Source organism: Cyprinus carpio, chromosome A14, assembly GCF_018340385.1.
Source record: "Cyprinus carpio isolate SPL01 chromosome A14, ASM1834038v1, whole genome shotgun sequence".
Lineage (NCBI taxonomy): Eukaryota > Metazoa > Chordata > Actinopteri > Cypriniformes > Cyprinidae > Cyprinus > Cyprinus carpio.
Window position 1 is genome coordinate 18,529,878 of NC_056585.1, and position 13,268 is coordinate 18,543,145.

The 13,268-nt window shown below is 36.5% G+C and overlaps 1 protein-coding gene across 1 annotated transcript in view; it reads right to left on the minus strand.

The window, feature by feature from the left end:
- Positions 1 to 4,456: 4,456 nt before the first annotated feature.
- tnmd (tenomodulin) overlaps positions 4,457 to 13,268 on the minus strand; it is a 36,809-nt gene continuing 27,997 nt past the window's right edge. Inside the window, exons 5-7 of the mRNA XM_042770137.1 lie at positions 11,716 to 11,875; positions 10,385 to 10,491; positions 4,457 to 5,252 (exon numbers count right to left, since the gene is read on the minus strand). Of these exons, the coding sequence (XP_042626071.1) occupies positions 5,043 to 5,252; positions 10,385 to 10,491; positions 11,716 to 11,875 (477 nt within the window). The 3' untranslated portion in view covers positions 4,457 to 5,042. The remainder of the gene's footprint in view (positions 5,253 to 10,384; positions 10,492 to 11,715; positions 11,876 to 13,268) is intronic.

Sequence of the window (13,268 nt, forward strand, 5' to 3'; positions counted from 1 at the left end):
CATGAAGCAAAAACTACCATTACAATACAGTATTCATCATTTAAATTTGATTAGACAGTTTTTTTTAAATATATATTATTTATTTATTATAGGCAACTTATTTTTTGCCAGTCTGATGAGTCCTACCATAGATATGGCACGCTTTGTGACAATTACTAACTGTTGGCAATGGCTACTGAAATGAACGTCGTGCTATAAATAAATCTGTTGCAAAATTTTTTACAAAACAGCATTTTTTTTTTTTCATATCAAACTCGACAAAAAATGTTCTGTAAAATGATAATGTCATGGAAAACCTGTTGAAAATTACCATCAAGTCAGTAAATGTATTATTTACATTTACATATGTTTTACTGTACACAAATACTGCTAATTCAGCTCATTCAATCATCTCCATTGTCATATTCAAACAGGTGTCCTGTTGACCGTTAAAAGATGGCGACGCTTTTGTCGTACCTGGAGCAGACATTTATACCTTATAATTAGGGTGACCATGTCCTGTTTTCCCCAGATTTGGCTGTTTTCTTAATCTTGCTCCCACTGAATCTCTGACCTTTGCCGCCTGCTCCTGCAACATGTGATTTGCTCCCGCGATTTTCATGTCCACTCCTTTAAACATTCTAATATATATAATTTTGGCGCATCAGGGAGCCGCTCTCAGTATGCAGAGTATTTAAATCTCTTTTGAACAAGCGTTTGATTACACCTGTAAAGGGAGCACATCTTACAAGATCAGATATTTGTCAATGAGTTCAGGATCTGTTGAGTAGCAAATACTCCAGCATGGTGTTGTCAGTCATCTCTCCTTATTCTTGACCTGAGGTCAGTCAAATCTGACTCCGGCAGGCAGCAGCTCTACTTGGATGCAGGGTTGCCAAGTCCACAGAATTGGGATATTTTTAAACTGTTGCCATGGGTTTATTTTCCCAAGTAGGTTAAATGTTTGAAATATTGCATAAATTACATTTGACTGAAATGCTTGTATTGAAACATTTTGCATTCTACCTATGATAAAACTTTCATGGACTTTCACATTAACTGTTCCATCCTGGTGGAATGACCTGCCCAACTCAATCCAAGCAGCTAAGTCCTTAATAGAAATAGCTGAAAACACATCTCTTTCATCTTCATTTGACCCTCTAACTCTAGCACTCTCTATTATAATGCTAATTCTATTTATATCTGCTTTTTTTATTAAAGAAGTTTGACCCTCTAACATTTGCTCTATGTTCCTATTCTAACTTGTTTTATTTAAAAAGAAAAAAAAGAGCCTTTAACACAAGCATTCTCTATTCTTTCTCTATTCTTTCTACTTATTTTATTTTTATTTATTATAAATAATGACATTCTAACACAAGCATTATCTATTCTTTTTCTGGTCCATTGACTTGTTTTATTTTTATTTATTATAAAAACAAAACAAGCTAACAAACACTAAAAACCCTTGCTACGTATACTTCTAGGCGAAACTGTCCCCACTGTCCTCTTTTTGGAAAACTAAAATATAGTCATCCTATTTTAATATACATATTGTTATTAGCCAACATGAGCAAAGAAGCCAGATTTTATATTGTGTTCATCAGAGTAGTCCTACACCAGCCGTAAAACTTCCAGCAAGATGGATAGGAATGTCTAGGTATTCTAAATCTCCTTGCTTTTATCACCTTAATAGACAAGAATATAGTCATATTCATACGGCACCACTGGAGGGCAGTAGTGACACACCTCAGTGAAATACATTTAACAAGCAATTTGCTCTCTCTTCTTATACATCGTGTACTGCTTTAAAGCAGAAAGTCTGCCTGTAAAACACAGACTTTACACAGTACACAGTACTCCACGTACACGTACCGGCGAGTTAAATGCTGGGAACTAAAACTCGGAGGTAAATTACAATGCACTTTCGATGTGCTTACAAAAGGAATTAATTCACATGCGTACCTGTGCAGTCTGCAGTCATCCTGCCTCCTTGCACTGCTCCAGACTCACTGAATTTTCACCCTCAGTCTCATGCAGTCACTGTTGCTGCAGGCTCACTCTTAATCTTTCTGCGTCTCGGCAATGAAATACAACCAGCTCTGAGCTTTCACAAATGAAAATAAGTTGTTTTAAATCTGAAATCGTTAGGCACGTCTCAGTATGGATCTGGGTCGGTATATGTGCATAGTGCTATTCTACAGTTCCTTCAATTTAAAGTCATGAATCAAGGTTTTTTGTTTTGTTTTGTTTTTTTTCTAGAAAGATTGAGAGTGAGCCTTTTTTTTTTTTTTTTTTTTTTTTTAGTTCTCTGGTTTCCTGCCTTAGCCTTAACAGGTTAATATACATAAACTATATATAAAAAACATGTTATTTGTCATAGCTGACATGTAAATACACCAGCGCAGGTATGTGTCTAGAAATGAAAACACAGGTATATGAATATGGCATATCATAAGGCACATTGTAAACACAGCTTGATTGACAATGACATAAATGAATTTATACTTCTCTTGCTCTTTGTCTACTATTATTCTGTGTCATTTATGATGGTTTTTATAGTGCATTTTGCCCTTTTTTTTCTTTTCACTGTATAGGCCTAGATGAAAGAGGCTCAGAGGTTGTTCCAGTCTTCTTTGTCATACAGGTTTTGAACAACATGAGGGTGAGAAAGTAGATTTTTATTTTTTGGCTAGTAGGCTATATGAAGAATTACAGTAATAATTGTAATATACGTTGTAATAATTTAATAAATGAAATATTAATAATAATATGTCTGTAGCATTTATGTAACTGAAATTGTTAATATTGAATGAATTCAAATATTTTTGCAATTACTGATTTTTTCTCCATTATACGATGCTCTGTTAATGTTTGAGGTGACTTCCTCTTGTATTGCATCAAGATAAGTGCTGGTGTCTCAGATGATTTCAAGGTATTGTCATAAAAGAAAAAGCATCCATTATAATAACCCTTCTTTGGGGTATTTTGAGTTTGTGCTTTGATCATTTACCTCAGGCTTCTATTGAATTAGATCTTAGTATTGCAGAAGAAAGAAGTGTTTTGAGAAAAGATATGGCTGATGAAAATTACATTTATACAACTGACCATGGATGCGAAAGAGATAAACATCAAGGTGAGTTTTAACTTCCTCCATGGAATGCTTTGTGTGGTTGTTTGGCACAGATGTGGCATCTTTTTTTTTTTTTTTTTTTTTTAAGATGAAAGCTCTGTGTTTTGCTCTTTTGTTAGTTTCTCAGAATAGATGCATTTTGTATGCTTTCACTGTAATGTCTTTCAAGGTTTTCCATATGATAATTTAAAATAATATACCGTGTCTGTCTGTCTTATTAGATTTCATACAGTGCAGTCATGTGTCTGGTCTTATTGGAGCTGACCTGGAAGAGCATAATAATGTCAAGGTCATTGAGTTTGTCTTCAAAATAAAACAAACTAAAAAATCTGAAGGCATACATTTAAAGGTGCAATAGGTTATTGTCTTCAGAAACATTTTTTTTTTTATGCTGGTTGAAAGTCTCTTCACATCCCGATAGCAATCATTAAGTTAAGTGGTCTAAATGTATTTATATGTATTTACACATTCTGTGGAAGGCATAGTACCAAGAAATGTTCGTCCAATCAAAATGCTCGGTCCGAGCATTTTAATTGGCTTTCCTACCTGGCTGTGAAATGTGGGAAGTACGGTGGGAAGTTCGCTTTCAGTGCTATCAGGCTAAAGTTAGCATTATCTGAGATCTCCTACTGCACCTTTAATTCACTTTTTAGGTCCCTTAGCACATGTTTATATGCAGCAGTAAATTAGTAGCAGACAATATAACTTTTACCGGTTTTATTCAGAAGGAAGTTGCTGGAAAAACACAAAGGAGTGTTAGATTACGTAAATGCAATTTAAAGAGTACGCATTTGCTTGGATGCAAGAATTGATTGAAACAGTCCCAGACCTGCAATTATGGTGCTAGCAATGTCACTACTTAAATATAGCCATGTGATATGTGTACAGTGCAGTTCGACACTGCATCAAATTCACATAACAGCTTTTATAAAGGCTAATTTTCTAAAGTTCTAAAGGGACTTGCATAAGCGTAAATACATTAAAAACAATATTTCATAATACAAACATGCAAATTACTGTAAATGTATTTATGTTAATCTGGTTTCTTCTAATGCCTCTCATCCAGTAAAAACAAGACAAATAAAGGGTACATAGAAATGGTCACCTACACTATTGTTCTGAAAGGTCTGCATGGAATACGTAACTACAGTAACTGACCATTTCCAAAACACCTGATTCTGTTCTACTTCCAGTATCAACATCAGGTCAAGGACAGATAAATACACTGTTCACTGAAAAGGATAAGTCTTACAGAAAACAACCATGTGTAAAAGTACACACACACACACACACACACACACACACATATATATATATATATATATATATATATATATATATATATATATATATATATATATATATATATATGGGTAGTTGACATGAAATACTTTCTCCATTGACATGAGACTCCATCTAGCGCTGTTTTAAACAGTTAACTGTATAATAACAGTTTTTGTAACCATATTAATTGAGAGACAAATGTGGTTTAATATTAATATGGTTGTAAAAATGTCATGCAAAATGCTGTTGAAAATAGTCTGAGATGGAAAATGTTTGTATTAACATTTGTAGTACCACAGATTAAATTAATAAAAGCACAAAGGTGAGATTGTGGAAAAAATAGCACCTAAAATATGCAATTTCCCTGTTTTTATATAGTCTATATATCTACTATATATACTATATACTATATATATACTATAATCTTGATTTTGATTGTTATCCATCAACTACCCAAATATAATATAAAAAATAATTATGATAGTGACATGGTCACCGAGGATGAGCTAATGTTTTGCCTTATTTTAAGAGATTTTTTTTCACACAAAGAATGGGAAATTTTTGAGCGTATATGTAGCATTTCGTACAAATGAAGCTGGTCTACGTGCACCCCTGAGCAGCATAGCACCATTGGTTCCCTCCGGCACCTTCAAATTCGTCCCAGCATTCTTGCTATCCACCAGTTGCAGGGCATGACAATCTGACAGATGACCCGTCCTCCCTGGTAATAGTAGGGATACGGCCAAAAGCCGCCCAGGGGCTCGTGGTATCGCCGACAGTAACGGTACCCCCGACGACAGTGCTGGCAGCAGTAGCCCTGCTCATCTAGGCTGTTGTCCAGCTCCAGCCCGATTTCTCTCTGCAAAGAGAGTGAGTCAACAGGGTCAGAACTGCGGCCAAACAATACCTGCAATCTCGCCACAGGGCGCATGTCTGATGGCTTGATTCTAGCAATAAAAAGGTACAGTGTTCTGAAGGGGGATTGAAGAGTGATTATGGGGTGTAGACACGCGATGACAAAAAACCCTGTCACGCTCGGATATGTCACAAGGATCAGAGTGGCATTTAAATGAGATGGTTTTGATATGCCAAGCCAGGGTATCAGACATGATATATTGCCCTTGACCTTTCCATTACTCCGCTGGTGGCATCACTTGGCTTTAGCATCTCTGATTCAAGTCCCATAACCCTGTTGCCTGTCCTTTCTCAGTCACAGCGAGTTTGACACTGGCAGCCACTGAGATAATTACACTATTTCTTTCATCCCAGCCCTCCCACTCCCATTAAAGCACAGCATTGGCGCCTCAGTCTGAGCAGCGACCCCGGCCTCATTTCAGCTCAGAAATGAGAACCCTCCCCTATGCACTTTCATGCCCTCCTTTGACTTTGGCATAAAGCGTATGGCACGTTCATACAGCAATTAGCAGGGTAATGAACGCCCAACAAGGATCGGTTTATTTGGTCTCGCAGGCAGGGTGTGAATTGGTGTAAGGGCCAAATGAAAGTGGAGTGAAAGGTAAATTGGGTAGAATTAATGGCCCTTGGCCCTCTCCATTGTGATCGTGTATATGTACCCTCTCCAGATTACCCAGGGCTGAGTGCCATGCCTTTGATCAGTCGTTACAACGAGATGGGTTCCGAGAAGTGCCACTTAACTTTCTATCTCCCGTAACTGTTGGAGCACACAGCACCCTCGACTCGCACTGTTTCATTTGACTGCATTTCGGTCTCCCCAAGCTTACGATGCACACAATATGATGTTATCCATCTGATTAAAAACACTGTCATGGACCTAGTCACCTCTGCTGATCTGCATTAGATTGGCAGATGAAGCCATATCTCTCCAAGTTGTCTTGCAACGTTTCAGACTTCCGGTTGGGAAATGACGCAAATGAATGCGAGGGGAGAAAATCTCTTTGAAATGTGTTGCCTGTATGGAAATGGCATTTCAGAATGGTCATTTGTGGTGTTTGTATAGCATAAACAGGTATATTATTATCATTATTGATCTTTTTGGGTTTGAGATTAAGGGTGCAGTGAATTATAATGTGCCTGTGCATGTGCGTGTGAAGATGCATAATGACATGCATTTCTCCTCTGGAGTCCCATCTCTCATTATGTTCTCCATAAACAAGGCATGTATGAGTTTTCATGAGCTCACTATGCAATGATGAATGGAGTGAAAATTGCATTCTCCTAATGATTAGACTAGTGGAAGAGAAAGCAGGGTGATGCTTGTATAGTCTTTGATTTATTACTCTCACAAATGCACAAAGACAATTACTGATTCATAATGTTTGTCAGGTTTAGGGTCAAGAGTGTTGAGACAACAGTTCATTTTGGAAACAGCACAAAGCCTGTCAGTGTAGCACTATTTGCTTTATCAGACTTTCACAGAAAACCCCCTGCCGACATGAAAGGTGGATGTTATTTGGAAAAATAAGAGTTTTTTTTTCTTTCGAGTGAAATGATGTGTGATTAGGATAAAACAAACAGAATGGTATTGTTCCGCAGAGGAATATTAATCAAACTGATTATCCTGCTGCAATGAGAAAGTGAGTGTTAATAACTTTATGTTTGAGACTTTATATGTCAGTGAGAAGAAGTGAAGTACTCCGGGACATGATGTCAGTCATGCATAAACTAATAAGAGTAATTAAGAACAGGTGCCTATAGCTGACTGTAGAGTTTTGTATTAGCCTTACAAAGCCTGTCATGTTCTCGGTTATGTTTAGTGTTATAGCCTGTAAAGTGTGATGTAGTAGCATTTAATGTGAGAAAGCACAAAAACTCATTTATTATGGCGTGGCACATCATAGAGTTGATTCTCAGCTTCAAACCCTGTGGATTTACTTCATAAACCACAATTACTGAAGGTATAAATTATTTTAATCTTAATGCTAATCAAGACACTAGAGAAACACTGTTTCCCAAAATAGTTTTATTGATTATAAATACATATTGAGCAAATTTCTTCGTGCATCAAATTATTAACTTTTTTTCAGGACTGTCAAAGTTAACTTATTAATGTCTCAAACATAATTAAATATGTTTAACATAATGTTTGTTTATTTATTTGAGTGCCTTTTATTTAGTTTGACATTATACATGCTTCATTCTGATTGGGACATCTGGAGCAGATTGGAATGGATCGGAGTGCACACAAACACAAAAACATCTCTTGTGGAGGATCTGTTTATCAGTAAATGATGGAGAAAGACCTCTTTTACAGATTACTTATGTATCAAATCTAGATATCCCATTTACAACAGAAGAAAAGCATTTGCATTCATTGTATGGTGGAATTTAATTATCATTGAAGCTGAACATTCATCAAAAACTTAATGCGAAACCTGTGGAGGAATGCTTGTTAGAGTATGCTCAAGTGTGAAGAAAGTTGTTTTATTAAATTATTTTAGTTTTGATATCCACCATTGTTCAAAAGTTTGGGGTCAATAATTTTATTAATACTGAAGGAATTAATACTGTATTCAGCAATGTTGACATTTATAATGTTACAAAATATTTCTATTTCAAACCAATGCTGTTCTTTATATTATATAAATGCTGTTCTTTATATAGTGTACTTTATATTCGTCAAAGAATGCATCATGATTGCCACAGAAATATTAAGCAGCACAACAGTTTTTAACATAGATATTAATTTAGTATATTCTAATAGAATAATTTCTGAAGGATCATGTGACACTGAAGACTGGAGTAATGCATTTGCCATCACAGGAATTAATTCCATTTTAAATAGATGTTATATTAGAAAACTTATTTTAAATTGTAGTAATATCGTACAATATATATATATATATTATATATATATATATATATATATATATATATATATATATATATATATATATATATATATATATATTTTTTTTTTTTTTTTTTTTTTTTTTTTTTTTTGATAAGATAAATTCAGCCTTGGCAAGCATGACACTTACTGCTGCCAAACTTTTGAATGGTAATGTAGTTATAGAATAATATAGGATGTTGTTTTTTATATATACATGTAGAGCCCTTATTTTTGGCATCCACAAAAAATGCTGAACGGTCATTTGTGGTGTTTGTATAGCATAAACAGGTATACGATATAACATGTATGCTTGTTATTTAATTTATAACTGTACTCAATGTGTTATAATCAGGGGTGCACATAAGTTTTCAGGTTCTGAATTGGAATTATTTGAATTTTTTATTTTCAAACTTAAAATCAGCAAGCTTTTATTTTGGCGGGTTGCCGGGAAGTAAGCATATGCGCTTCCTGGTTTAGCGGTGCCAACTGTAGAGCATCAGTGAATGAAATGTCACAGTTTTGCATTGTGCTTTGAAAACGTTAGCCTAGATTTATGCTTTCAGTTTGAATAGACATCTTATACAGTACAGTATGTTTGATCTAAAATGGTATTTGTGCATTAACAGCTGTCAACCATGTCTGTAGGCAAACGCGCGCTCTAAACTAATTTACACAGCACATTATTTTGGTAGCACATGCGGACCACTTATGTGCACTGCTGGTTATAATGTTAATTTTAAAGTGTTTGTTTTAAATTACAGATTTAAAAAGAAACTTGAAACAAAGTCTTTGTTTCATTTTAGTATCCTAAGTTTAAAGTGAATTCATCTTCATCGGGTCCTTGACTGGACAGTGCATCTTAAGTTCAGACAGACACCGGGAGGCAGGTTCAATCAGGGATCTGCAAGCCAGAATGCTTTCAGCTCGGACGTGGGGTCACGATTCCAACCATCAACAACTGTGGCAGGCACACAATTCTGAGATACGACTGGACCCAATCATCAGTCTTATCCTCCCAATGTAGGTCAAGGACCATGATGCAATTTCTCAGCACAGCCAGATGATAGTTATTCAGTTTGAAAGATATCCAGAGCTGTGCTGGCATGCAACGCATCAGCGTGGCAGGACTGGGGAAAGGTCAGCCTCGTATATCTCGGGCCTTCTGTCACAGGAATTTTGATGATTATTTATAAAAAGTGCACAACAGGAAGAGACCTGTAGCAAAATATGAATTCCCTCCTCGATCTGCAGACTTCTGCCGGTGGGAGAGCTAAAGAAGGGCTTGCGTCTAGGATCCTCTCAAAGGTCTTGGATATCTGGCTTCCCAGCAGCATCTACATGACTCCAGACTCCAATTACTGGGAGCCACATCCCCTCTGACGTTTCCCTAAAGCCTTTGTTATCGCTCTGCCCACAAACACAGCCCGCCTGTGCTTAGCCTTGGAATTGGCTGGATTGGTGTGTATTAACCAGCTGACAGAAGGAGAGGATTTCAAAAGGGAAAGATGGTTTCATCTGGGTCGCCTTTAATTTTACAGTGCGTTGCAGCCTGTGTTGCTGGATGAGGTGGGCAGGCAAGACATTCCTGGGTCTCTGCAGATAAATGTGCTTTTTCCCCCACCCCATAGTTCTTTCTTTTCTCATCCTTGTGCTTGAAGTCAGGCTAGAAGTCACATGCTAGTTGGGGAGGTGTATATCGTAGGTGTGTGAAGCATTAGTGCATGTGACTTCAGGATAATTAATCATTGAACATATGCTTTACTTCATTCATGCAATAAAGGACACTCTTAGGCTGCTTGATTCTCCATGCTTTGATAATTAAAGCATGATTTAATACATTTATCTATTCATAAATGAGTGACCTTGGGAGACTGTCTTTGTACACCACTAACTACATAAGAGAGGCAAGGAAAAATTGTGCAAGGCAAACTTGCTTCCTTTGAAGGCTAAATATCCCTCTCCATTAGCTGTAAGACATTAAGGGAGTCTTAAATGAACTGGCCTGATTTCAGCAGATATATAGAGCAATTTCAATACCCTGTGGTCCACATAGTCTGTTTTAAGTTCGGAAAGGGAACATCGATTAATGAGCGATTTATACCAAGAAAGAGAGCATGACTATTCGGCTCAACCGCAGTCTGAACACGTCTTTTAGTAATGAACCTCAGGCTCATACTTACATAGTCGTTTACTGGTAACTGGTCCATGACGTCCCGGGCCTGACGTGGACCTCTCGCCTCCAGCTCTGGGGTCTCCTCCACGTCCTCTACATCGTGGAACTCAGCATCTGTATCACAGAAGGAAAGACAGTAATGCTAAAAACTTGCTACTAAAAAATGTATATCATGAAAGGTCTCTTTGATCTTCCTTAAAGGATTATTTCACTTCCAGAATAAAAATTTCCTGATAATTTACTCACCCCCTTCTCATCCAAGATGTTCATGTCTTTCTGTCTTCAGTCGCAAAGAAATTACAGTTTTTGAGGAAAACATTCCAGGATTTTTCTCCATATAATGATCTTAAATGGTGGCCAAGGGGTTGAAGGTCCAGTTCAATACAGCTTCAAAGGGCTCTACACGTTCCCAGCCAAGTAATAAGGATCTCATCTAGCGAATTAATTGTTCATTTTCTAAAAAAAAAAAAGAAGAAAAATTTAAATACTTTTTAACCACAAATGCACATCTTGCACTAGCTCCCCGATGCGCGTACTCAAATTCACGCATTACATAATCACGTTGGAAAGGCTACGCATGGTTAGCTCTTCATCTGTGTAATCTGGTTCAAAAAGGTAGGGTAGAGCGAAAATCTCCATCTCATTTTCTCCTCAAACTTCAAAATCCTCTGACATAGTTGTTTTAAATGTTTTTGTAAAGGGCATTTGACTTTCTTAGCATGTTTGCTTTGTAAACACTGGGTCGGTATGTCCACCTAAGTCATGTGTGACCTTTCCAACGTGACTATGTAATGCGTGAAGTAAAGCTAGTGCAAGATGAGCATTTGTGGTTAAAAAGTATATACATTTTTATTTTTTAAGAAAATGACAGATCATTTTGATAGATAATAAGACCCTTATTACTCAGCTGGGATTGTGTAGTGCCTTTTAAAGCTGCATTGAAACTGGAATGTTTTCCTTAAAAACTTTGCGACTGAAGAAAGAAAGACATTAACATCTTGGATGACATGGGGGTGAGTAAATTACCAGAAAAGTTTTATTCTGGAAGTGAACTAACCCTTGAAGAAAATAAAACCCTCCAGTACTATAATGCCCTCATTTGGAAAAAGTTGGTTTGTGGCAAAAATGTTACTCAAACATGGTGTATTGTGTCCATGATTAGTTAATCAGTGATTGCTTAGAACATTGCTAGTGCATTAACCATGAAATTCCTATTGAAGGGATGTACAAGCAAACAGTGGAGAGCAAAAGAAATTACAGACTTGACTCTTAGGCTATTCTGAAACCTTATCACTAGGGTTGAATTAGATTTCAAGTCGGTGAAGCCCTGTTTGTAACCTCTGAGAGGAGATGGGTGGATCCAGTGGATAGGCAGATCTTGGCAAATCTCCCAGATCTTGGAATTCAACAGGAATGTTTTGTTGGAGATTGGGTCTTCAGCAGGGATCCATATCTGAGAGTCCACAATCTGCATATCCACTTCATCAGTCTCACTAACCTGTGAAAAGGATGTACATTTTAGGTCATAGATATGGATGGCTGATCTGACACCGATAGTATGAAGGCCATTATTGCCAATATTTCTAATAACAGTCAATCACAGCTATATAATATTATTAAAATAGTATATTACATATCATTATATAATAGTAAACATTACATTTTAGTATATTGAAGCATAGTAATGAGTTCCATAACTTTTTCAATGCTTGGATGGTATCGATATTACTTCCCCAAGATTTCAATATGTGCTAAATCTTCTCACAATTTCACTGCATTGCACCAGAGGTCAGATGGCCACTGAAGCTAAATTTGAAAGTGATCAGGCATGCTTTTATTACACATTGTTTTAATGACACCCGAGGATAAAAATAAGTTATCATAGCTAGTCAACAAATTGCTTAACTGCAAATGATTAGACTTCTGTTTTTAACTACAATTATACAATTAGTTTTAACATTTAAATAATCTGATTCATTAAACCATCACAACCACACAAATCCATTATAAATAACATTTACACATTAATGTGAATGATGTGTCTTTGTCACAGACTCTGGTTAGCACTGCAGTCCCTGTTTAAATGAGCATGAGTGAAGTGTCAGCAGTGTGAGCAGTTTGCGACTGGATCCTTGTGTCTTTCAGCAGTTCTGTGTATGGTAAGATGAAAAATAAATCCTATCTTACACAACTTGCTAACTCAGGTCATATTTTCACTTCAAAGCCTATTTTATAAAACTACCACTATAAAACTAAACTACTACAAAACACTTAGGATCAATGTTTGTATGTGGGGATTGAGGGGAAATTATTGATACTTCAGCTGTGCATTCAGAAGCTCATTTAGTTTGATTGAAACTGACCCAATTCTTTCCGTACCCTCCAAACACATTTCTGTTTGTCAGTTTATTGCACATACAGGCATCCTTGGTCTCCTTTCCACAGTCCAAACAAGATAAAGCTGAAGTCTCTGCTTAATGTTGTTGCCTTGGATCATTTCACTCTTACTCTTCAGGGAGCAGAGAACTAACTGCTGACCATGGCTAAAATATTTAATTTGACCTATCTTAAAGACCATAGCTGTACCTTCTTGTGAAACACACTTATTTCTTCCCTTTTTTTGAATGAGGAAAAAATGCCCTTTTCTGCAGGCACTGGTGGTGTTGCATTTTAATTTGTATAGCAATAGGAGTACAGTAATATATCTGACTTTAAGATGACTTTAAAGTCTGTCTGCTGTGATGCTCTAAGGAAGGACTGATGCGTTATTCAATCCTCAAGGCATATTAAAGTAGACTGTGGTGCATCCACCCCATCACCCATTATACAACTAATTATACAACTGATAATAGTGTACTTAATTTGTTAGTTCTACAGTTCATGAGCTTATA